Consider the following 27615-nt stretch of genomic DNA (forward strand, 5'->3'; position numbering starts at 1 on the left):
CCTACTTCCGCCTGGACTGGCGCGCGAGAATTTGAATACAGTGGGGACCCCTGGCTCTGCTGAGGAGAGGTTGCCCGTCCGAGGGGCAGGTAAGTCCTGTGGAGGGTCGAGGCGTGGGGTGGAAGAGCCAGGAGACCGGGAGGTTCTGTGGAACGTGGAGGTGAATGTCAAGGAAAAAGAGCTTCTGCTCGGCGCTTGGCGCGTTCGCGGCTGGAGACCGAAGCCAGCGAGCGGGTGTCCGCACTTCCAGGTCACCGAGTTTCCATCTTTCTGACGCCGAGTTTTCTCGTCTTTTTGCCCTGACAGCGTTTGGGGACAGAGGCGCTTTTCTCTCCTACCTTTCCTCATTCAGCCCCGGAAAGGTCTTCCCTTAAGCCGCAGCTCGACACGAATTCCCAGAGACCCAGGTCTTTCTGTTTGTTTGAAGTCAAGCTTGTGTAATTTTTTTTTTTAAATACTTGATCCGAAGGAAGGGGAAGGGAAAACGCTTATTGAGCAACATACCATCTGCCCGAGAGTTAACATGCGTGATTGTGTTTACCCTCAGCCTTAGGAGGTCAGAGTATTTTGTAAATAAGGAAACAAGCGGCTCCTCGACTAGAAAAATGAGAGGATTATGCTTCCCCGTTTTCTTGCTTCTGATGAAAAAGCTAGAGACGGTCTCTGCCTTCTTTGAACATGCAGGCTGTTGAGAAAGACAGTCAAACGAACAACAAGAAAATGTGCTAAACGGATACCAAGGAGGTGCAGGATGGAATGGAAGCCTAGGGCAAGAGCATCTAACAGCGGGAGGGGTAGGGGTGAGGGCAGTGGCAGGGACAGCTGCCCAGAATATAAAGTGATTAAACTTGGTAGGGATTCATCAGGCTAATTGAGGGGAAAGTGTGTCCTGAAATGGGGTAAAATCCTTCCTCCTTGGTAGGATCATTTTCCGGCTTGAAACATGTACTATTCCTGCTTAATTAGTTAATTAAATTGTACTGTCCCTGCTGAATTAGTTGCTACTGTGATGTACTGTTTTTCCTTTTCTTCTTTTTTTTTTTTTTTACCTTCATGGTTTAAACCTTTATTAAAGTGATTTGCTTTTTAAACCCATCCCCCCTTTTTTGGATCTTTATGGACCATTACCCATCTGAGAATTCTTTCAGACTTATAAAGTATAATTTTGATTTACTGATTTTTATGCACATTGGATTAATTTGGTTATTATATTGTTCTGTTGCTTTTAGGAGTTCAGTTAAGAAGATGTCAACTTTAACTCCAAGGAAAAGGAAGCAGCATTCTTTGAACTGTGATAAGTGAGTCTCATCCTATGAGTAGAAAATCACCATCTTGCATTTTTTATCTCCACTCTTCTATCTCTAAATATTTCCATTCTTCCATTCACCTACTCCTTGTGGCTACAGTAATACTTTATATTCTAATTCTAGTCTGGAAATACTGTAAGCTTTCATAATTAATTCTTTAAGGCCTTTGGAGGGAATCAGAGAAAGGGCTGTTTCCTATGGCTTGGAAATGTGGGTCAGCTCTTTTATTACCTTGCTCCTTTCTGCTCTCTTATGTAATATTTAACATACTGTTTTGCATATAGTAGATACTCATCCGTAAGCAATCCTATAAAGCTCTATACTCTATGTATGTCATACCAGAGATATATATTCTAGAACAGCCCTAAGTGGTCAGTTTATTACATAAAATTAATCATTTTAGGGAAATTATAGCAGGTATATAGCCAAAGCTTAGAAATAGGTTTTAAAATACACACACACACACACACACACATATATACATATATATGCATCTCAAAGCTTCTTTGTAAACAGTGTTTGTTTTTACAAACGTTGGAATCTTAGTTTTGAAAAATATTCAGATGCTTTGTTTGGTAAAGACAGAATTTGAGAATCCTGCTGTTAAACTACTAATGTATATGGATGGATGTTTGGTGGAGAAGATGCATTTTTAATATGCCTTACAGGTAGAGTTGTTTATTGCTTAGCAGTAAATTGACATAGAAATGGAAGCAAAATAACTATATTTATCAATAGACTGTGTTTCTTTTCATAGCCTATTATCAGAAATTCCATCAAAGAAATTAATTTTGGACTTCACTGAAAATGTATTTCCATCACCTAATAAAAAGCACATTTGCCAAAGCAGTGATAAAAATGAAGAAAAGATTCATTGCTCTCCACAAGGCCATTTCATTTCAAGTCCACTCAAAACGACTAAAATTAGATTGCCATCTGCAAATCAAGGTTCACCATTTAAATCTGCTGTGTCTACCATATCCTTTTACAACAAAGATAAGTGGTACCTCAATCCACTGGAGAGAAAGCTGATAAAAGAGAGTAGATCTATTTGTCTAAAAACTAAAAATGAAGATAGATCATATCCCAGTGTGACAGAAAAAATGCAGGGAAAACCAGCCTGCTCCAAGAAGATGAACAAAAAACCACAGAAGAGTTTAACTGCTAAGTGTCAACCAGGATATAAGTACATCAAGCCTGTGTCAAAGAATTCTAAAAATTCCAAGCAAAATCGAGTGGCCTATAAGCCAATTGTGGAGAAAGGGAATAATTGTTACTCAGCTGAAAATAATCTGAATGCTCCTCGCGTTCTAAGCCAAAAGGTCAAACCACAAGTTACCCTTCAGGGAGGAGCGGCTTTTTTTGTTAGTAGGAAAAAACCCTCCCTGAGAAAATTGTCCCTGGAAGATAAGCCATTACTGGGACTCACCCAAAAGAATAAATCAGAAGTTATTGAAGAGTCTGATGTGGAAACTGTCAATGAAAGAAGTTTTGAGACAAGGCAAGTGCCAAAGTGTTTGTTAGCAGAAAAAGAACTGAACACTGAGCTGCTGAGTGAAAGAAGTAAAAATGATGAGAAATTAATAAAGGTAAATGTAAATATATCACTTTAAAAACTAAGCTGGCTATATAACAGAGCTTCAGTATACATTGTATATACGTAACTTTGAACAAAATTTTTCTTTTTTTTTTTTTAAACAAATTTATTTTATTTTTAGCTGCGTTGGGCCTTCCTTGCTGCATGCGGGCTTTCTCTAGTTGTGAGCGGGGCTACTCTTCGTTGCGGTGCACGGGCTTCTCATTGTGGTGGCTTCTCTTGTGGAGCACGGGCCTCAGTAGTTGTGGCTCGCGGGTTCTAGAGCACAGTAGCTGCTTAGTTGCTCCACAGCATGTGGGATCTTCTCAGACCAGGGCTCGAACCCATGTCCCTTGCATTGGCAGGCAGATTCTTAACCACTGTGCCACCAGGGAAGCCCAGAATTTTGTTATCTTTACAGTCTGTAGGACTGCTTTTATGAAGCCAAATAGTATCATCACTCTAAAGAATTTAGAGACAGGGTAGAAAGATGGGCTTTTCCTCCCTTTTTTGGCTTACGGAAGCCTACCAACATTTTCTTGGCATTAAGGTTTACATCTCATTAAGTTCCCTCATGACTGTGGTCCAGAGAAACTTAACTTTTACTTGGTAGTCAGTGTTTTTAGAAAGTAGAAATAACAAAATTCAGGTAGTAGATTTCCAGAGGACCAGCATATTTTTGTTTGTTTCAGCTCATTATTTAAAGTACTAACTTATTTTAGAAAATTTAGAGAATACAGAGAATATAAAAAATACGTATCTTCTGTAATCCCACTACTTGAGATGATCACTGAATGTATAGTTGGGTTTTTGTTTACTTTACATAGTATGTTTTCGTGGGTGCCATTCCATGCTTTTTTTTTTTTTTTTTGCGCTGTACGCAACCCTCTCGCCGCTGTGGCCTCTCCCGTTGCGGAGCACAGGCTCCGGACACATAGGCTCAGTGGCCATGGCTCACGGGCCCAGCCGCTCCGCGGCATGTGGGATCTTCCCGGACCGGGGCACGAACCCGTGTCCCCTGCATCGGCAGGCGGACTCCCAACCACTGCGCCACCAGGGAAGCCCTCTATGCTTTTTCGATTGTGCTCCTGTTTGTCACAGCTGGCCTAGACTACTGCTGTCTGATAGAACACCAATACATGTAATTTAAAATCTTCTAGTGGCTACATTAAGATAGTTTCTAAAAAGTTTAACCCAATATGTTTTAAATGTTACTGTTTCTATGTTGTCAATATAAAAAGTTATTAATGAGATATTTTGCATTATTTTTTTGTACCAAGTCCTTGAAATCCATGTTTATTTCCACTTGCAGCATGTATCAGTTGGGACTAGCCATGTAGCAAGTTCTCATTAGCTGCTTGTGGCTGGTGGCTACCATAATAGACAATGCAGGTCTATACCTTCTATTGTTGCCCTCTTGTCAGTAAGGAGAGAAAGGTGGTTTTCTTCCATGTAGCCACGTGCAGAAAGTAGTTGAGGCAACAGGCCTTAAGAAGGGCTCCCAGTTTGGTGACTTCCATGTCTGTGGTGACTTGTTTATATTCATCACAACCCTTGCAGCTGTAGGCTTTCACATACACTCTGAGGCTCATATACTGCTGAGCAATTCAAACTCTCTCTGTAGTCATTTCCCTCCTCACCTCCTCTTACTGTTCTCATTGCCTCCTCCCAAATCCAACCCCAGTTCCAACCTCTTGTCGTCACCTACATTTCACATCTCAATGGCAAAGATTATAATTGGTGGCCAGTGGACCAAGTCCAGCCCATGGATGTTTGCTTGGCCTACGTAATGTTTAGAGCCAGCATTTTTTTTTTTTTTAATGTAAGGTAACAGATTTCTGGTGTTTCATGAAAAATTGAACTCTGGCAAAGCTAAGCCCACATTCCTGCATGGCAGTAATCTCCTGGAACAGAGTATCAGGCTACCATTTGACAGGTATGGGCTCTTCATTTCCTTCCACTAAATCAACGTGTGGATACATATCTAGATCAGTCCAGTTTTGCTGCTAATTTCATTTACCTGCTGCCCTTGTAAGCATTTCTATCAAGTATTGCCAAGTATATTGTTAAATGGAGCATGTTCTTGCTTGCCTCAGCCATAACAGCAATTCTACTGATTCTTCATCTTGTTTCTGACAAAAAAACCCAAAAAAACCAAAAAAAACCCACCCCTATATCTTGATAGGGGTTTTGGGTTTGGGTTACATGATATATAAGTTTATGAAAAATTCATCAAACTCTACTTTATATCTGTACATGTCACTGCATATAAATATAACTCAGTTTTTGAAAATCTAGGGCACATCTCAAGCTAAAATTAACTCTCAATCCAATGAAGCAAAGTGCATGTACGGGAGGGGTCCTGATTGGTATTCTCCATATCCATTTGATAATGAAGAGACAGGCTTGTTACAATGACATGATTTCTCTGCAGTACTCTTCTGACTTTTTTTTCTGAGCTTCATTTTAAGGGGTTAGGTTTTGGGTTCTGCCTGGTTTTTAGTAGTTGGAGAAGCTGGGCTTTTTGTGCATCTTAAATTTGTGGAACTGGGCTCTGTTCTCTACCTAATGTTTTGTTAAATACCCGCTACTAGTATTCATCTCTGCTAGATGAGGGTGAATCCTATTTTCATTAGAGGGTGCATAACCTTTCCCCAACTCCTTATGGACTCCTGAGAAGTGGCAAACTGATGGGTTGTCTCACCTTTTCTGAGATGTTATGATGTTGAATGAGTTCCTCTTTAATCAAAAGTTTTTTCCTTTTCCCCCAAGCTATATATTCTGAGTCTCACCAAATAAGTAGTGTTAGTCCCTGCTACTGCCCAAAAAGTGGGAGTTTAGAAGCCTCTCCAACTACCCCAGAATGTTTTTTTTCTTTCCTTGGCTCCCTGATTTTAAAGCTTGTGACAAAAGGTTGTTCCTTTTCAGTTTTGCAGCTGCTGGGGAAATTTTTGCTGTTTTCACTAATTTTGTTGTTGTTGTTGTTCAATTCATTTTTGTAGAAGGGATGTTCTATACTCTTCATTCTGTCATCTTTGTCAGGAAATAATACATTTTTGACAGGATGACAAATTATAGACTTAAATATGTACACTCTGTCTTTTAAAATATTACATTTAGTAGATATAAAAGGAATTTTCCTTAAAATAGACTGAAAATTGAGAATTTAAAGTCATTATGAAATATAATTCATAATAAACCATATACTCTGTTTTAGAAGCAGATCCATTGGGATTCATTCACTAAATAGAAAATGATTGAGAATTATAGGTTTCCTTAATTTTACTTATTCATTATTTTCAGGATGCATCAGATAGAGTCATTTCTTCAAGGGAATGTAAAACCGATGAAAATAAGAGATTTTCTTCAGAGGAGTCTTTCAGTGAGAACAGGGCAGGTAAGTAAGAGAAAAGTTTTCTTCTCAAAATGAGTTTATTTGCTTGTAATAATGCTTCATTACATGTGTCAATATAAAATTATGTACAATCATATTTTGGGTTTTTTAAATATTCAGTATCTGTGAGCTGTATCTTTGTGTTTATCTTGGTAACACTGTTTTCTGTGATAAGCAGTGCAGTGCATTTTATGGAGGAGACAAAGAGACCTTAGGCTGGAACTTAAGACAAAATACTGATGATTAATTGGTCTGTGAGATGTGGCCAAGTTACTTAAGCTCCCTAGGGCCAGGTGTTCTTATCATACATACCCTACCTACCTTTTACCCCAAATAATAGGAGGGAGTGAAAACAATTTGTTATATATCTATGATCAAAGCCCAGTTGTAAGCAGAATTTAAAAGGCCATAAAAGGGCACTGAATTGGGCATCAGGAACCTTGGGGTTTTGTCCAGGTCTGCCACTAATTAACTGTGATCTAGGGAAGAGATCTCTAAAGTAAGGGGTTAGTCTTAATTTTTAAATTTCTCTTAGTCCTGAAATCCTATTATTAACTTATGATGGCACTGTTCACTTAAACAGTATTTACTAAACTATGAATATATAAAGAGGTTGATTAACATTCTACTTACCAGCCAGATTCTTTGTAACTTTAACTTGTTCATTATATCTATAAATTTGGAAATAAATTAAAATTCTAGAAGTAGATATGTAGACTATAGTGAGAAACTGTAGCTCACAGGAAGAAAACAAAGATAAAACTAAAAGCAAAATGGCCCTTAAGAGGATCTAATGACATAAGGATATATAGAATGATGATTCATAATGGTTATTCTGAGATATACTGTTAATAACTAGTACTTATTAGCTGCTGAATATGTACCAGGCAGTGCTAAATGTTTAGTATGCTTTCGGTTTTCCATGGGTTGTGCTATCCCTGATATGACAGAACATGTAGCAGAAAAATAATAATGGCTTTTCATTTACAATAGTTATAAAATTTTCTTTAAAAATAAATTTATTTTAGTACACTAAGTCCATTTAAGGAAAAATATTTAATAAATAAAATATAATACAGATGGTACAAGGGACTTCCCTGGCGGTCCAGTGGTTAAGACTCCGTGCTTCCACTGCAGGGGGCACAGGTTCAATCTCTGGTTGGGGAACTAAGATTCTGCATGCCACTCTGCATGACCAAACAAACAAAAGAACAGATGGTACAAGCATATGGCAAAATTCATAAAGGTAGTAAACAAATGATAAAATCTTATTACTTAATAACTAATTTATCATTTAATTCTTACAACAACCCTAGGAAATAAGTTTGTATGCCCATTTTATAGATGAGGAAACAGACTTAAAGTTAAGTAACTTACCCATAGCAGGTCAGATTCTCAACTGTCTTGGCCTTGTTTCTAGAGAATGCACTCTAATTATTTTTCAGTGCAAAGTTAAAAGTTTGCTCTTTTACTAAATAGCACACTTTCAATGTACTATTTTTCTCTAATCAATTACTATTTAACTTTTTTCTTTCTTTTCCCTTTTTTTTTTTTTTTTTGGCCATGCCATGCGGCTTGTGGGATCTCAGTTCCTGGACCAGGGATTACACCTGGGCAGTGAAAGCTCCAAGTCCTAACCACCAGGGAACTCACACCTTTTTTCTTTTTTTTAATAAGCTTTTTATTTTGTAGTAATTTTAGATTTACAGAAAAGTTGTAAAGATAATACAGAGAGTTCCTGTATTACCCTATTTCCCCCCTTGTTAGCACCTTAAATTACTGTGGTACCTTTGTCAAAACTAAGAAACTTAGATCATTGGTATGTTCCTATGAACTAAGCTCTAGACTGTATTTGCATTTGATCAATTTTTCCATTAACGTCCCCTTTCTGTTCTAGGATCCACCCTGGGGCTCGTATTGCATTTAGCTGTCCTGTCTCCCTAGTCTCCTCTGGTCTGTGATATTTTTCTCAGTCTTTTCTTTGTTTCCATGTTTTTCATGACCTTGACATTCTTAAGGAGTCCTGGCCAGCTATCTTATCCGGATGTTCCTGAACCTGGGTTTGTCTGATGTTTTCCTCATCATTAGACTGGGGTTATGGGTTTGGGGGAAGAATGCCACTGAGGTGAACTGCCCGTCTCACCACATCGTATTGGGTGCTGATGTCCACATGACATTACAGATGACGTTAACCTCTGTCGCTTGGTGAAGGTCAGGCTTGCCCTATTTCTCCACTGTAAAAGTTACCCTTTTTCCTTTCCCAAACTCTGTTCTTTGGAAGTAAGTCACTAAGTCTGGCCTGCCCTTTCAGGGAGGGGTGGGGATTAAGTTTCATCTCCTAGAGAGGAAGATTTTTCATATATTATTTGGATTCCTTCTTTTTTTTTTTAAACAATGTTCCCTTGTTTTATTTTTAAAAATAATCCTTGGGCCTCCCTGGTGGCGCAGTGGTTGAGAGTCCGCCTGCCGATGCAGGGGACACGGGTTCGTGCCCCGATCCCGGAGGATCCCACATGCCGCGGAGCGGCTGGGCCCGCGAGCCATGGCCGCGGAGCCTGTGTGTCCGGAGCCTGTGCTCCGCAACGGGAGAGGCCACAGCAGTGAGAGGCCCGCGTACAGCAAAAAAAAAAAAAAAAAAAAAAAAAAAAAAAAAAATAATCCTTTATTTTTTTTTCTAGATTTATTTTTATTTATTTAATTTTGGCTGCATTGGGTCTTCGTTGCTGTGCATGGGCTTTCTAGCTGCGGTGAGCAGGGGCTGCTCTTCATTGCGGTGCACGGGCTTCTCATTGTGGAGGCTTCTCTTGTTGCAGAGCATGAGCTCTAGGCGCGTGGGCTTCAGTAGTTGCGGCTCGCGTGCTCTAGAGCGCAGGCTCAGTAGTTGTGGTGCACAGGCTTAGTTGCTCTGTGGCCTGTGGGATCTTCCTGGACCAGGGCTCGAACCCGTGTCCCCCTGCATTGGCAGGCGGATTCTTAACCACTGAACCACGAGGGAAGCCCAATTTGGATTCCTTCTGTAAGGAAGAGTTGTCTTTATTTTATTTTTTTGACCGCGTCAGGTCTTAGTTATGGCACGCAGGATCTTCATCGCGGCACGTAGAATCTTTTGTTGCAGTGCACGGGCTCTTCGTTGTGGCGTGCGGGCTTCTCTCTAGTTGTGGTGTGTGGGTTTTGTCTCTCTAGTTGTGGCGCACAGGCTCCAGAGTGTGTGGGCTCTGTAGTTTCTGGCATGCGGGCTCTCTAGTTGAGGCGCACAGGCTCAGTAGTTGTGGCATGCAGGCTTAGTTGCCCCGCGGCATGTGGGATCTTAGCTCCTCGACCAGGGATTGAACCCTTATCCCCTGCACTGGAAGGTGGATTCTTTACCATTGGACTACCAGGGTAGTCCCTATTTATTCAATCTTTAAATAAATAAATGGACTCCTGGATATTCATCAGTGTGCACTCATGAATATTTTATATTTTGGTTAAAATTTAATACATTATTTATGTATTCTGTTGCTCATATTGTTCCAGCTTTGACCACTGGGAGATATTTTCAGGCCAGTCCTCTTTGACCTGTCCCCTTCTTTTGCTTTTTGAGCACTTCCTTCTTACTTTCTGTCACTACAAGATGCTCCCGGCTCACCTTGCGTTTGCCTTGACACAGTCCTAGACTCGGCCACTTCTCCAAGGAACCCTAGTTCCTTCTGTTGGGGAATATAATTTAGAAACCAAGTTCTGGACTTGGTGTGCTTGTTGCTACTTGAGTGTCGTAGCTCCTAGGCCCTCTCAGCAGACAGAGCTAGAAAATATCAATATATGTATGTATCCTAATCCATGTATATGCACACATCTATAATTGTTTGTGTATCTCTCCACGTGTACATATGCTAAAGAAACATAAGTTCAAACTTGATGTCTTTGACTAATCCAGTCCCCCAGGGGTTATCCCTCCCTTCCTTCTTTGTTTATCTGTAGCTTCTCTCAGACAGTGAGAGACCTGGCTCCTCCCGGTCACTGTGCACCTGCTCAATTACGTACAGTCTCAATATACCTGCAGGACAGTTTCAGTATTAACTCATTCTGTGAGAAACAGATTTACCAGTGTGTACCATTTAAGTACAGTCCTTTTGTCTTTAGCCTTCTAGTTTCTAGTCAAAATGTTGTTTTGTAAAGTTACTTAGGTCATCTTTCCTTTCTTCCACTGTCTCCTTCAGTGCAGTTCTCCATGCAGTTCTAATGCAGTTAGATTCATTTGTCACAGTCTGTATTCCATCTTGGGATCCCTCAACATCATGGTTGATTTTTTTTAATACATACATTCAATTTTACTCTTTGTTATATATAGTTCTATGGATTTTGCAAGTGCATAGAGCCGTGAATCAACCCCTCCACTACCCTACAGAACAGTTCTCTCATCCTAAAATTTCCCTTGTGTGTATCCTTTGTAGTCACCTATTCCACCCTTCTTCATCCCCCTGGCAACCGTTAATCTGTTTTCTGTCCCCATGGTTTTACCTTTTCCGGTCAAAATGTCACACAAATGCAGTCGTGCAATAGGTAGACTTTGGGGTCTGACTTCTTTCACTTAGTAAAATGCGTTTAAGGTTCATGTGTGTTGTTGCATGTATTAATAGTTCATTCCCTTTTTTTTGCTGAACTATGGAATTACCATACATAGTCTGTTTATCCATTCCTCCATTAAAGGACATCTTGGTTGCTTTCAGTTTTTAGCATTTATGAATAAAGCTGCTATAAACATTTGTGTACATGTTATTCTGTGGACATAAGATTTCATAACACTTGGGTTAACACCTACAAGCATGATTGCTGGGTTATGTGGCAAATCTATGTTAAACTTTATTTTAAAAACTGCCAAAATGTTCCATAGCAACTGTGCCATTTTGCATTCCCACCTGCAATGAATGGGAGTCCCTGTTACTCCCCATTCCCTCCAGCATTGTCAGTTTTTTGGATGTTAGTCATTCTAATAGGTGTGTAGTAATAGCTCATTGTGCTTTTTTTTTTTTTTTTTTTTTTTTTGCCGTACGCGGGCCTCTCACCGTTGTGGCCCCTCCCGCTGCGGAGCACAGGCTCCGGATGCGCACGCACAGTGGCCACGGCCCACGGGCCCAGCCGCTGTGCGGTACGTGGGATCCTCCCGGACCGGGGCACGAACCCGTGTCCCATGCATCGGCAGGTGGACTCCCAACCACTGCGCCACCAGGGAAGCCCACTCATTGTGCTTTTAATCTGCATTTCCCTAATGACAAATGATGCAGAACATCTTTTCATGTGTTTATTTGCCATCTGTATGTCTTTGGAGGAGGGTCTGTTCAGAACTTTTGCCCATTTTTAATTGGACTTTTTTTATTATTATTGAGTTTTAAGAGTTCTTTTTATATTCTGTATACAAATCTTTGATCAGAAATATGATTAAAAGTATTTACTCCCTAGTCTGTGGCTTGTCTTTTTATTCTCTTAACAGTTTTTGCAGAGCAAAACACTTAAATTTGATAAAGTCTAACTCATTTAATTTTTCTTTCATGTATTGTGCTTTTGGTGTTGTATGTAAAAAATTATTACCAAACCCAAGTTCATGTGGATTTTTCTACTAGAAGTTTTATAGTTCTACATTTTGCATTTAGATCTGTGATCCGTTTTGAGTTAATTTTTATGTGAGTGTTGTCATTTTTTTGAATGTGGATGTCAAATTGTTCCAGCACCATTTGATGACTGTCTTTTCTCCGTTGAATTAATTTATGTCTTTTTGTCAAAAATCAGTTGACTGTATCTGCGTGGGTGTTTCCGGTCTCTCTATTTTGTTCCATTGATCTATTTGTCTATCCCTTTGTCAATACCGTACTGTCTTGATTACTTTTAAGTCTTGAAATCAAGTAATGTGAGTATTTTGGTTTTATTAACCTTTAAACTCTTATGCTTTAAAGCTTTAAGTTTATTCTGTGATACAAATTATTGTCACCTTTTTCCCTACAAGTTTCTCCTGAGACCCTTGTCTATCCCATCTTCACCGTGTCTTCAGTCAACACAAAAAGGTAAGTGTCACTTTATTTTAATGTTCAAGGTTTAATTGTGAGTCCACTGGGTCTCTTTTTCTTTCTTACACTATTTAATTTGGAGAACACTGTGTTTTTTCCCCATTAAAGAGATATTGAGAATAGGAGATGAAATCAGATCCTCTCATAGAAACTTCATAAGAACTTGAAGAGTTGAGAGAAGGAAAAGACCTTTGTGGACTTGAATAGTAATAATTGCTACATTTTTATATAGTACCTGACCCATAATAAGTAGTTTATATCCATTATTTCACTTATCCCCACAACAACCTAGAAGATTGATGCTATTATTACCATTTTCAGCTGGGAAAACTGTTTGTAATTCAGCCACAGTTGCACAGCTATTAGTTGGCAGAGCCAGAACTAGAATCCATATTTTAACCAAAGCCCATTAGGCTGTATTGCCACCCCTGTGTGACAACATATTGATAATAGTTCATGTTTAACGGGCGTTTACAACCTCATGGTGTAGATACCATCATTACCCCATCTTATAGATGAGGAGACTCTGGCCAGAGGAGTAAGTAACTTGCAGCAGCTTTATGCTGTTATAAATCCCAGCTGAAGCTACCACTATCCTGGTCACAACTAAAACTGGAAGTGCGGGAGGCATGGGTACATGTGAGCATAAGTGGAAAAGCTCTGAAAAAGAAGTTTCTTATAGTCTGAACGTCTCATCTAGCTAAGCAGCTTTGGTTCTTTTCTCCCTATTTGATGATAAACAACTAAAGGTATTGAGCAAGGTGCTTCCTAGGTAAGTTCTCCTACTCTTAGGGCATCTCACCCTAAATTGCCTTGGAGATTGGGTTGGGTGGGCAACTTTTCCCCTTCAAAGGCCATATTCCTAGTTTTTTTCACCCTTCCCTTTTCTCATCTGTCTTCTTTCATGACTATCTATTGAGGATTGAAACCTACCACAATTAGCTAATAACAGTATATAAACTAACTTAACCTAGCATAAGGAGATATTAGGTGACTGTTGGTTGAATCATTTGAAATTTGTTCATTATGTAGGACCTAAAAAATCAGATATCATCAATTTCTTATGGTTTAATCTATGAGTTTTACTTTAGGTAGGTTACAGATTCTTTGGATTTGTAGTCTCACGTTTGGCATAGAGTATAGAGTATAGAGTACCATGTGGTATTGAACTACACTGTGTTTTGGAGATGGGAAGGTAAATAACACATGGTCCTGCTATCAAGGAAGTTATGGTTAGAAGAGGACAGGCATTTAAACAAATACGTATAATAAACTTAAAATTGCTAGGATAGAAGTAAAGTGATTGCGGTCACGCATGCAGGGGTGGGAAGAGCTGAGGTACTTAGCAAACGTTGTATAAGGGGTGGAGGGGGTCAGCGACCTAGACAAGTGTTTTTTATATTACAGGCATTAGTAGTTTATCAAATCAGTTTAAGGGCATCACATCTAGCATTTTTTTAAAATGGAATAATGCATCTCTCACGTAGTAAGTGTATTTAGTGAATCCTTTTTTTTCAGTTATATATATATGTATCTGTATTGGTCATGATGTGAAATATATTTCTCACCATAGGTTTGTCAAGTCAGTTTGAAAGCCATTTTCTAGTCAGATACTAGCAAGACACCTTGGGTTAGCATAAAGCATTAGATAGGGTTTTTTTCCCAGTGTTTTTTCATTTGTCAGTGTCAGCTTCTGTTTGAACCCCTTGCTTTGGGTACCTGGTTTTTTTCCTTGCCTCTACTCTCTAGAGATTTCTATTTCTTTGATCCTTGGAAAAAGGTCATTTCATTATAAGGCAAGGGTTACAAACTCAGTGCCTACAGAGCCAGCCAGGCTGGGCAGAGACTGGAGCCAACTGGAGAAGCATGCCCCACCTAAAAGAACATGTGCTGTGTAGCTCCAATTAGTAGATTCTTCGATGAAACAGAGGTCTAATGATCTTACAGTGTCTCTTGCAATGTTGGAAATACACATTTTTAAGTGGACTCTCTAGATTTTAAAATATTGGTAGCTACTCCAAAGTTTTAAACTTTGTGCGAATTGATCAAAACATTTGCTAGCTGGTTTTGGCCAAAGGGCTCCTGTTTGCAATCTCTATAAGCCAGTCCCGGCGTTCTCTCCTAATGTGAAAAGGTTGCCTCAACAACATCTATCCAGCCAATTTTTTTATTTTTCTCTAAGAATTTGAGAATAGTAGGGTGCTGCTTTAGGCGTGAGGACTAGCGAGTGTATTAGCCTCACTCACTGCCCCAGTAAAAAGTTGTTGGATCATAATGTGCTGGTGACTGACTTCCTGTAGGTCTGTGAGATTCAGTATTAGAGTCTACATATCTGCTATGGTATTCCAGGAGTTTCTTTATGCCTACATGGGTAAATATTGCCCTAAGGTTTGATAAAGCAAGAAAAGATTAAATTTTAAGGGTGACATCAACTTACAAAGAAATCCTGCACATATGCAGCTGATACTGTAGATGAAATCCCTTTGATGTGGTGTTAGAAGACAGGGATTTGAGTCTTTCTGCCATTCTTCACTAGTTACTTTACCTTGAGTAGTTTACTGATCCTGTCTGAGTGGGCCTCAGGTTTCTCATTGTTTCTAGCCCTATTACTTCATCAGGTTATGTCGATAGAAAGCCCTAAAAATTGCAAAGTCCTCTGCAAATGTTATATACATTTCTTTTCATTATAATTTGTCAAATATTTTTAAATTATTAAATAATACTTACCAACTCTCTACTTAAAGATCTCTAGTTGAAGAACAGTCTTCTGTGGGATCCATCACATCTACTAACTTCTTGAAACAAATCAATACACAGAAAAATACTAATACCAGAGATGCAAATAAAGAAACAAAAGACCAGCTCGTCATTGTGAGTAAAGTTAAAACAAAGCTCCTCCTGTACATGGCTCTCACATACAGAACCTGAAGTCTGACGTGTTGTCTAAGCATAGTTACCAGGGGTTATAGATATTCTGAGTTTGTAAACGCTACCTTTGCTGTAGTGGCAGCATTTAAAGCTAGACGGTGTTGGGCAGTCCTAGCAATGTAGTAGAATGCTGATGAATGAGTTGCCTCTGGATAAGGAAAATTATTGTTGATCTATAAAAGACTTAATGAGAATAGCAACATTGCATTAGACCTGGGTTTGGCAGACTATGGCTGTGGGCCAAATCTGGACCATGGCCTATGAGCTAAAAATGGCTTTTACATTTTTAAAGGGTTGGAAAAAAAGAATATGTGTGTTCTTCAAAGCCTAAAATGTTTACTTTCTGGCCCTTGGTAGAAAGTTTGAAAACACCTATATAGACAATTCAAAATTTGGTATTTTTCAGTAGCATTAAGCAAAGCCTTATGAGATACAATGAGATTATAAGCCTTGACATTGAATATCCCTGAATTCTCTATATTCATTAATTTATCTGTGCTTTTCCTGAACTTCTACTATGTATTTTACTTATTTTTTATCAACTCTTGGGGAAAAGACTTTCAGACTCCTAACCACTTAAGGAAAAAATACTATATAATGAATGTATAAGTCCTGAAACTTTTGCCCTGCCTTTTTGAAATGAGGCTTTTTTAGGCCTCTCGTATAAGAGCTTAATAAGGAAATTCCATTGTTTATCTTAGCTATAATATTTATGATTTAATCTTATTGCTTCCTAGAACTATGGGTCCAGCTAAAGAATCTTGATTTTTTTCCCACTGTCCAGAGGCAGTTTCACTTCTTTCATCACTATTGCATGTTTAGGGCTCTTCTCATTCCATTTTGTTGGTGCAGAGAGAGAAGATAGAGTAACCAGACTTTCATTTAGTATTTCACCTGTGCAGCATGAAAACAAAAAGTGAGGACAAATTTGAATGAATGGACAAATTTACATGAACTAAATGTAGAGCTAACTGTGATGTGTTTAGATAGGTTTTTTTTCTTTTTTTTTCTCTTCCAATTGTAGGACGCTGGTCAGAAACATTTTGGAGCCACCATGTGTAAGTCTTGTGGCATGATCTACACTGCTTCCAACCCCGAGGATGAACTGCAGCATGCGCAGCATCACCACAGATTTCTGGAGGGAATCAAATATGCAGTAAGTAAAAAAACTAGTCGTTTCCATTTGTTCTAAAAAGTGAAGCTGGGCTTCCCTGGTGGCGCAGTGGTTGAGAGTCCGCCTGCCAAAGCAGGGGACACGGGTTCGTGCCCCGGTCCGGGAAGATCCCACATGCCGCGGAGCGGCTGGGCCCGTGAGCCATGGCCACTGAGCCTGCGCGTCCGGAGCCTGTGCTCCGCAACGGGAGAGGCCACAGCGGTGAGAGGCCCGCGTACCGCAAAAAAAAAAAAGTGAAGCTGCTTTAAAAGATACATTTCTTTTGCCTAAATATGGAAAGCTCTATGTGTCCAAAAATATTTCATCATCTGCAATTTTGTTGTCCTTAATATTTGAGACTGATGGTATTTAAAAGTTAAGTTTTAGTAAAAGTGCCACTTCAAACCTCCTGTCCTAATGTAAGAGAAGCTATTGTTCTAGGCTGAGTGAACATCCTGCATCCTTACCTCTAGCTTTCAGAGCTGAGCAGTCAAGATACAAAACTCAAAGACTTGAGGAGTTTCTCCTTTCCTCACTTTAGTTTCTTCTTTATCGATAACCTTAGAAAAACGGCTTTTCTACGACTTCTCCAGGCTTTTTCTTTACTGAGAAGAGAGGTCCCACCTTTTCATCAAGCACCCTCCTACTCCAAATACATCCTATTGTTGGCCTTATCTTTATGACTACATCTGCTACTCAAATGCACTCCCTTTTTTCCTTATTTTTATTGCTGTAGTTCATGCCTTCATAATATTTTTAGCCTTATTTATTAAAACTCTGCTTGGTGACTTCCCTGGCAGTCGAGCAGTTAAGACTCTGCGCTGCCAGTGCAGGGGGTGCAGGTTCGATCCCTGGTCAGGGAACTAAGACCCCACTTGCCACTGGTGCGACCCCCCCCAAAAAAAAACCCTCTGCTTATCCCACCCCTCCCCCACCTTCACACCCCTAATAATTCATTGTTTTTTCTTTATATTCCTATGAAGGGCTCTTATTTGACTTCAACTTATTTTATAATAGATTGTTTACATGTCTCCTGATAGGGTGTCAGCCCCTGGAGGGCAGCCACTTTGTTTTAGGCATCTTTTATTTCCCTTACCACATTCCTGTAGTTGGGTTTTATCTTTTTTATATCATTCATTGTCCATCTTTTTGTTCTCTCCAGACCATATTATTTAATTTTTTTCCCTCTTCAGATTAAACTGACTTTTTTTCCTTTGGCAGGGCTGGAAAAAAGAACGTGTCGTAGCAGAATTTTGGGATGGGAAAATTGTGTTGGTCCTGTCACATGATCCGAGTTATGCTATCAGAAAGGTGTGGAACATTAGTTTTTCTTTTCTTTTTTTAATTGAAGTGTAGTTGATTTATAGTCTTACTTTCTCAATCTTTGTTTTCCTCCTACTGTCCCCATTCGCTACCAAGAAATCAACCTATGTTGAACTGTAAAATACTTTTGCTTATAGATAATCCGCTGTACTTTGGTAGTTGTAAGGAGGACTTTCGTAGTACGTCATACAAAATTAAACTTACAGTTACAAGACAAAGGAGTGTCGGGGGAGATTAAAGAAAACAGATAAGGCTCTATAGCTTATCTTTTACCTACATCTTCAATTTGTGAGAGAGAAACTAAACTTTTTAATACTGAGAAATTAATGGCTCCAGAGTCTAATTCTTATGTTGGTGTTGCTTTTGTCTCTTGGGCTTGATGTTTAGCCCCAGTGAACCATGAATAAAGCTGAAATAAAATCGTCCTACTCCTTATCCCTCCCAAGGGTCTGAATTTCTGTCTGCTGAAAGCAATCTTTAAAATAGTTTCTTAAAACCCTGTTTCCAAAGTGGCAGAAACATGCATCAATAGTGAAATAATTTTGGAATTGTGTACATTTAGGAAGTAGAGATAAAAGAGGCTAAACTTGGTAATGGTAATCATACTTTTTGTGTATATAAATATGTATATTTTCTATTATGCTTTCTAAAACAAATTCACACCTTTTGGTTTTTAACATCATTAGGTGGAAGATGTCCAGGAACTTGTCGATTATGAATTGGGCTTCCAGCAAGTTGTTCTCAGACATCCAAACAGAACCAAAACTTTTCTCTTTATTTCTGATGAAAAGAAAGTAGTTGGGTGTTTAATTGCAGAGCCCATCAAACAGGTATCGTATATGTCTAATAAGCTGCTGGTATAATTTGTGAGCAAAATAAAGTAGTTGGGAGAAGTCTCAAGCATTTAAGAATGCTACCATTAATGAATTTTTCCTTCTAAAATATCCTTGACCATATAGATCATTGAAGTCATTTTTTTCTATTATATCTGGTATTTTGCCTTATATAAGCAGGATAAGTCAGTCTTAAGTTCATGTTGTCTTTTATATACATGGACTATATAGTATTTTTTTTTTGTTTTGCGGTACGCGGGCCTCTCACTGTTGTGGCCTCTCCCGTTGCGGAGCACAGGCTCCGGACGCGCAGGCTCAGCGGCCATGGCTCACGGGCCCAGCTGCTCCGAGGCATGTGGGATCTTCCCGGACCGGGGCACGAACCCGCGTCCCCTGCATCGGCAGGCGGACTCTCAACCACTGCGCCACCAGGGAAGCCCTAAAGTATAGTCTTTTAAATAAGCTCAGCTATTGAACATGTGGCTTAGTGCAGGTTAATATGTTTGGCAAAATAGTCCTTACTTGTGCCTTAATTAGAATCTACTTTGGATACTAATTAGCAGTGTTGTAGCAGAGGAGCGAACAGTAGCCCATGGGCCAAGTGTAGCCCTCCACCTGTTGGTAAATAAAGTTTTATTGACACACAACCATGCTCATTCATTTCCATATTAATCTGTGGTTGCTTTTGTGCTACAAAGGTAGGGTTGAGTAGGTGCAAAAGAGACCACGTGGCCCAAAGAGTCTAAAGTATTTACAATTTGACCCCATACAGAAAAAGGTTGCCAACCCTTGTTCTACAATAGAGATATATAGTTTTTGCCTTTCAAGGAGATTTCAGGGTAATCTTTAGCTAGGAAGACGTATAGTTCAAATGTGTTCTTTAAACCTGACTTTATAATGTCCCACACTTATGTCTCCTTCCTTTTAAAAATACTTATCTGTCTCAGTACATCTTGAAATGATGCTTAGTCCTTTTTATTTTATTATTTGAATTTTATTTATTTTTTTATACAGCAGGTTCTTATTAGTTATCTATTTTATACATATTAGTGTATATACGTCTATCCCAATCTCCCAATTCATCCCACCACCAACCTCCCCCCACCCCCGCTTTCCCCCCTTGGTATCCATACGTTTGTTCCCTACATCTGTGTCTATTTCTGCCTTGCAAACCAGTTCATCTGTACCATTTTTCTAGATTTCACATATATGCGTTAATACACGATATTTGTTTTTCTCTTTCTGACTTACTTCACTCTGTAGGACAGTCTCTAGGTCCATCCACGTCTCTACAAATGACCCAATTTCGTTCCTTTTATGGCTGAGTAATATTCCATTGTATATATGTACCACATCTTCTTTATCCATTCGTCTGTCGATGGGCATTTAGGTTGCTTCCATGACCTGGCTGTTGTAAATAGTGCCGCAATGAACATTGGGGTGCATGTGTCTTTTTGAATTACGGTTTTCTCTGGGTATATGCCCAGTAGTGGGATTGCTGGATCATGTGGTAGTTCTGTTTTTAGTTTTTTAAGGAACATCCATACTGTTCTCCATAGTGGCTGTATCAATTTACATTCCCACCAGCAGTGCAAGAGGGTTCCCTTTTCTCCACACCCTTTCCAGCATTTTTTGTTTGTACATTTTCTGAATGTGAAGTGATACATGCCCATTCTAACTGGTATGAGGTGATACCTCATTGTAGTTTTGATTTGCATTTCTCTAATAATTAGTGATGTTGAGCAGCTTTTCATGTGCCTCTTGGCCATCTGTATATCTTCTTTGGAAAAATGTCTATTTAGGTCTTCTGCCCATTTTTTAATTGGGTTGTTTGTTTTTTTAATATTGAGCTACATGAGCTGTTTATATATTTTGGAGATTACTCCTTTGTCTGTTGATTCGTTTGCAAATTTTTTCTCCCATTCTGAGGGTTGTCTTTTTGTCTTGTTTATAGTTTCCTTTTTTGTGCAAAAGCTTTTAAGTTTCATTAGGCCCCATTTGTTTATTTTTGTTTTTATTTCCATTTCTCTAGGAGGTGGGTCAGAAAAGATCTTGCTGTGATTTATGTCAAAGGGTGTTCTTCCTATGTTTTCCTCTAAGAGTTTTATAGTGTTCAGTCTTACATTTAGGTTTTTAGAGTTTATTTTTGTGTATGGTGTTAGAGAGTGTTCTAATTTCATTCTTTTATATGTAGCTGTCCAGCTTTCCCAGCACCACTTATTGAAGAGACTGTCTTTTCTCCATTGTATATCCTTGCCTCCTTTGTCAAAGATAAGTTGAACATCGGTGCATGGGTTTATCTCTGGGCTTTCTATCCTGTTCCATTGATCTTTATTTCTGTTTTTGTGCCAGTACCATATTGTCTTCATTACTGTAGCTTTGTATCTTACTCCTTTTTATACGTGCCTTCCCTTTTTTCCTCTCATTTCTACCATCTTTCTTATTTTCCTTTTTTCTGCTTTTCACCTCATATATATATATTTATACACACACATACACATATACATATATAGTCTCTTGTGTGTTTATCAGACAGTAGAGAGAGAAAAGCAGTTGGTTTGTACTATGGGCTGTAAAAGTGATTAACTTGACCTTTTCTTTCTTTGATCTTTTTCTTTTTTAAAAATAAATTTATTTATTTAATTATTTTTGGCTGTGTTGGGTCTTCGTTGCTGTTTGTGGGCTTTTCTCTGGTTGCGACGAGCAGGGACTACTCTTCATTGCGGTGCGCAGGCTCTCATTGTGTTGGCTTGTCTTGTTGCAGAGCATGGGCTCTAGACGCACAGGCTTCAGTAGTTGTGGCTCGCGGGCTCTGGAGCGCAGGCTCAGTAGTTGTGGCGCACGGGCTTAGTTGCCCAGCAGCATGTGGGATCTTCCCAGACCAGGGCTTGAACTCGTGTCCCCTGCATTGGCAGGCAGATTCTTAACCACTGCGCCAGCAGGGAAGCCCAAAATCTACATTTACCAGACGTAATCCCTCAAAAGTTGAGGAAGATCTCTATAGCCAACTAACTCATACATATACTCTTCTATTCATTCTCATTTCAGAAGCAAAGTTTTCTCAGTGGGAGTTAAAACTTAATATACACGTATCAAAACAGCTATAATAGAAAATAGTGACAATAGCAAATGCTGGTGTGGATGCAGGGAAACCAGATTTCTCATACATTGTTGGAGGAATGTAAAATGTTACAGCCCCTCTGGAAAAAGTTTGGCAGTTTTTTAAAAAACTAATCATACATTTACCATATGACCCAGCAATCATACTCCTGGGCATTTATCCCAGAAACAAAAACTTATGTCTACACAAAAACCCACACCTGAATGTTTATAGCAGCTTTATTTTTAATAGCCAAAACCTGGAAACAACCAAAGTGTCCTTCAGTAGGTGAGTGATTAAACAAACTGGTACATCCATACATGGAATATTATTTAGCAATAAAAAGGAGCAGACTGTTGATATATGCAACAACTTGGACAGGTATCAAGGGCATTGTGCTGAGTGAAAAAGAGCCATTCTCTAGAAACAGAGACACAAACGTAGAGAACAAACGTATGGACACCAAGCAGGGAAAGTGGCGGGTGGGATGAATTGGGAGATTGGGATCGACATATATACACTAATATGTATAAAATAGATAACTAATAAGAACCTGCTGTATAAAAAAATAAAATAAAATAAAAAGCCATTCTCAAAGGGTCACATTCTGTATGAGTCCATTTGTATGATATCCTCAGAATGTCAGAATTTTAGAGACAGAGAACAGATTGTGGTTGCCAGGGTTTAGGGATGGTGGGGGGCAGGGAAATGGGTGGGACTATAAAGAGGTAGCAAGAGGAAGAGCTTCGTGATGATGCAGTAGCTCTGTATTTTGATTGTGGTGATGGTTAAATCAGTATTCAGGTATGATGAACTGTCATGGAGCTATACACACACATTGCACCCATGTTAATTTCTTGCTTTTGGTATTGTACTATAGTTATGGAAGATGTAACTATTGGGGGAAATTGGGCGAAGGATACATGTCCTCTTTGTACTATTTGTCAACTTCCTCTGAATCTATAATTATTCAAAATAAGAAGTTTAAAGAAAAATTTAAATACCCAATTTCATAGTTTATGTGCAAAAACCTTCTTTAATGTTATTAGTTTTTTAGAATATAAAATGTACATTTTAGGATGGAGAGAATTACACTAGGATGTGGGAATATCTCAACACCACTAGTAATTTTTAAGCATTGTGTGGCTGTAAATGGGCAAGAATTCAAGAAATAGCAAAGAATTTTAACATTTTTGTGAAAGTAGGATAAGATTAATTTTAGATACTTAAATTTTGTTTAAAGAATGGTTTTTAAAAAGAAATGTGAACTCAGCTGTATTATTAGCTCTAGATGCTTCTGTGTATCATTGCAGGCCTTCCGTGTCCTGTCTGAACCAACTGGTCCAGAATCCCCAAGCTCTAAAGAATGTCATAGGGCTTGGCAATGTTCAGATGTACCAGAACCTGCAATCTGTGGGATAAGTAGAATCTGGGTCTTCAGACTGAAGAGAAGAAAGCGCATTGCAAGACGACTGGTAGATACTCTCAGGTAAGAAATAAAATAAAATGGATGAGGCCCAGCGCTCATGAGCCAAAGGGAATGATGTTGGTAAGACACTTCTATATAAATACTACCAAAGTCAGGCTAAGGTAATGCTGGCACTGGAAAAAAAAAAAAAAGAACTAGATATACTCAATTTCGGGCACAACATTCCAAGTCTGAAACATTCTAGCCCAGTGCTTTTCAAACTACCTGTGGTCAAAGACTGGATTTTTTTACAGACCAACACATCAATAAAATTAAGTAAAGATAAATTGCTAGGAAACAAACAAATGGAAAAATGGAGGCCCAAGTTTTTATTAGCTTCAACACATGTAAAATTACATTTAAATAAATCTATGAAAACAAAATATAAGTTAAAAAAAAAGAATTTTGGGGACTTCCCTGGTGGTCCAGTGGTAAAGAATCTGCTTTCCAATGCAGGGGACGTGGGTTTGATCCCTGGTCAGGGAACTAAGATCCCACATGCCACGGGGCAACTAAGCCTGTGCACCACAACTATTGAGCTCATGCGCCTCAACTAGAGAGCCCGCGTGCTGCAAACTACAGAGCCCATGCGCTCTGGAGCCCACGCACCACAACTAGAGAGAGAAAACCCAAACGCCGCAACTAGAGAGAGAAAACCCATGCACCTCAACAAACAGCCCACATGCTGCAACTAAGACCCAATGCAGCCTAAATAAATAAATTAATTAATTAATTAAAAAAATAATTTAAAAAATTGTACATTAAAAATAAATATTTAAAAAAAAAGAATTTTAGAAATCGTACATATTTATTGACCGTGTGTGACTAGGTAATTAATAAAGACTTACTGCAACTCACAAGTGTAACTAAATGTAAAAGTAAATTAGCAAGACAGCCCACAGAATGAGAGAAAATATTTGCAAATCATTTATCTAATAAGAGTATAGTATATCCAACATATATAGAAGAACTCTTACAACACGCAAAAAGACAACACAATTTAAAAATAGGCAAAGGATTTCAATGTATTCTATTTTCTTCCAAAGCAGAAATACAAATGGCTGATAAGCATGTGAAGCTATGCTCAACATCCTTAGCTATAAAGGAAATCACAAATCAAAACCATCATGAGATACCACTTCACAGCCACTCGGATGACTAAATGAAAACAAAGGGAAAATAACAAGTGTTGGTGAGGATGTGGAGGAAACTGTAATCCTTGTATGCTGCTGGTAGGAATGTAAAATGCTACAGCTGCTGTGGAATCTAGTCTGGCAGTTTGTCAAGAAATTAAACTGTTACCATATGACCCAGCAATTCTGCTCCTACAAGTATACTCGAGAAATGGAAGCATAGGTCCACACAAAAACTTATACATGAAGGTTCATAGCAGCATGATTCATAATAGCCAAAAAAACCCTGTAAACAACCAAATTCATGATTAATGGATAAACACAATGTGGTATATACATACAACACTACAACAGGATATTCAGCCACAAAAAGGAATGAAGTTCTGATACGTGCTAAAACATGGATGAACCTTGAAAATATTATGCTAACTAAAAAAAGCCACTCACAAAATACCCCATATTATTATATGATTCTGTTTATAGAAAACATCCAGAATAGGCAAATCCATAGATAGAAGTAGACTAGCAGTTTCCAGGGACTGAGGGAAGGGTGAATGGAGAGTGACTGCTGAGGGTTTCTTTGGGTGATGAAATGTTCTTGAATTTTGTGCAATTTTTGAATATACTAAACCCACTGAACTGTGTATTTCTAAATGGTGAGTCTTTGGTATATGAATTCTCCATTTTAAAACTACAGTATGCACACTTTGTACTAACACTGTATGTTGGTACTTAGTTGATAATGGGACAAATGAGTTTGCTTCTTTCTTGTTAATTACCTAATCTAGGTTAGATAGATGAGTTTCACAACACTTACTCTCTCAACCTCTATCTTTAAGATAACAGATTACAAACCAATGACTCCACTTTGACAAAACCAAGGACCACACTTTGAGTAGCACTCTTCTAGCCTTTGGGTTCCATACACTTCTTAAGAAAGGACACCAAGACCATGGCAGAGCTGCAGTCCTAGGCCTCAATCCTAGTCCCCCACCATACCTTACAAAGGGGAGCAGTGAGAGAAGTTGGTGTCTGTAAAGATTTTGTTTCATAGTTAATTGTGAAATACCTCCATTTTCTATATTTTATGTTGAGATACATAAATTTGGTATGGAGAATACCAGTATATAACCTGGTATGTATTTCTTAATAACAAGGATATTCTCTTATATAAGGACAGATCAGATATCAAATTTGGGGTATTTAATATCCCAGTATAATGCTATACTATCTAATGTATAGTCGATATTTCAGTTTTGTCATTTGTCTCAAATGCTCTTCATAGCATTTTTTTTCCTGTTCAGGATTACATATTGCATTTAGTCATAATATCTCTTTAGTCTTCATCTTCCTTAACCTGGAACAGTTTCTTAGCCTTTCTTTGTCTTTCAGGACATTGAAGAATTTGAAGAGTACAGGCCAGTTATTTCATAGACTGTCCCTCAGTTTTGTTGAATTCTTTCAGCTATTTCATTTTATTGCTTTTAATCATAATTGAGCTGGATCAAGGAGAGTTGTAGTCAAAATGCAGATTAGTTTTTGCCTTCTTAAAGCTCTGAGTGTGTGATGTAGTTGAAAAGAATATAGTTATTGGTTAAAATAATTATTTTTTTGTTGTTATAACTATCTGTGGCTTTTAACTAGCAATATTGTCTCATATTAGTTGCTTACTATCACGGATCACCTAGAGTCAACCGGATGGTTTGTGTGGCTCCCTTTGCCTCTCAGCAGAACTTTTTCTGGGCCTTAGTTTTCTCATCTGTGAAATGATATCATTAGACTTCCACCTGTAAAATACAAGGCACTGAGTCATTTTACCACTTAATAAAATAATGTTGGTTTTAATCAAGAATATGTAAAGAGATTGAAATTTTTTAATTGGATTGCTTTAAAATATTGATATAATTGTGCTTATGTTTAATCAAAATTTTAAGTTGTTTCCATTGTTAAATTATCTTTTTCTCTTTTTTAGGAATTGCTTCATGTTTGGCTGTTTTCTCAGCACGAATGAAATAGCATTTTCTGACCCAACACCAGATGGCAAGTTATTTGCAACCAAGTACTGCAACACCCCTAATTTCCTTGTATACAATTTTAATACTTAAAGCCAATTTCAACTATAGAACAGTTACTATATGGATGAGTTCAGACAGCCCATTATCATAAAATACAAACTGTTTAACAAATATCAAAATAAAAATACTAAGACACACACACATATACAGAAACCTGCCTCAGTTTTGTTCCTTATAAATTGAAAAGTCAGGGATAAATTCGTTGAAAATTATCTAGGGATGCAAAGAAAGGAAAAATCTTTGGATGATGTATACTGACTAGCACTCTGAATCCTTAATTATGAAACTTGGTAGCTATAGCTGGAAGATACTTGCCTTCTATGTAAGAACATTGACAAAGCAAGGTGGTTTTCCACACAAATGTGACCACTTATCATTTATAAAGCACACCTTGGGGCCAGAATTTTCTCGTGCCTCATCAGAAGCAAAGAGGAAAATTTAAAGACAGGCAAATAATTTCCATCCCCATTTTTTTTAAAGGTAATTCCTGAATTTGTACACAAAATTCTCACTTTATAGGCACTTGGCTGTAGCAACTCAGTTTGAGTATATTTATTTTGAGTTTCTAATTTGTACCAGGGAAAGATGATAAAGAGTAAGATTTCCGTATCCTTTTGTATAGAACAGAATTCTAGAGCTTAATATTTTTATCTTTTTAAAAATCATTAATCAAAACACACTTGTCATCAGATTTAATTAAACTTAGTAATTGCACTATTGTCATTTCATTAATTTTTGGTGTTTGAAAATGCTAATTGTGTTACTTTTCTTTAGTGAACTTACTGCTGGTGATTGATGTCTAACAAAATGAATACCCAGTTGGATTAGATGATTCATATGATTACATTTTAAATGTATACTAACAGAACCAAGGTTAGTAAATAAATATATCGAGGCTGATGGGCCACAGAACATGACGACATTATGTAAATACACCTAAATATGCACACATTTTTCTGGTATAATTCTTGGATACTTACTTTGAAAAGCAAAGAATTATTCAGGGGTTTTTTTTATTCTAAAAAACTCATGTCATAACTTCTCTCTGGCAATAAGACTCTAGGGAAGTAGTGTCCAGGTTGTAACTCTACGTAGAATCTGTTCCTCTACATTCTTTTATTTGCCTTTAATGGTTCAAAAATTTAAAAGCCTGGGTTCCACAAAGACTGTGGAAGTGTTAAAATGTGTGTAATTTTACAAACATTTTAATGCTATTTTCTGCACTGCTGTGTTTAAAAATTGTCTTAAATATTTTATTTTAAAAATTTTATTAACATTATTTTG

General features: G+C 38.2%; 1 protein-coding gene across 1 annotated transcript; it reads left to right on the forward strand.

Moving 5' to 3' along the window:
• Nucleotides 1-27615, forward strand: ESCO2 (establishment of sister chromatid cohesion N-acetyltransferase 2). Its single transcript, XM_060101407.1, has 11 exons — nucleotides 1-89; nucleotides 1230-1298; nucleotides 2065-2896; nucleotides 6187-6280; nucleotides 12258-12315; nucleotides 15063-15189; nucleotides 16271-16402; nucleotides 17621-17710; nucleotides 18409-18552; nucleotides 22969-23144; nucleotides 26229-27615. Exons 2-11 carry the CDS (start codon nucleotides 1246-1248, stop codon nucleotides 26359-26361), a joined length of 1839 nt encoding a protein of 612 aa, XP_059957390.1. The 5' UTR covers nucleotides 1-89; nucleotides 1230-1245; the 3' UTR covers nucleotides 26362-27615.

Source organism: Mesoplodon densirostris, chromosome 6 (assembly GCF_025265405.1).
Source record: "Mesoplodon densirostris isolate mMesDen1 chromosome 6, mMesDen1 primary haplotype, whole genome shotgun sequence".
Taxonomy (NCBI): domain Eukaryota; kingdom Metazoa; phylum Chordata; class Mammalia; order Artiodactyla; family Ziphiidae; genus Mesoplodon; species Mesoplodon densirostris.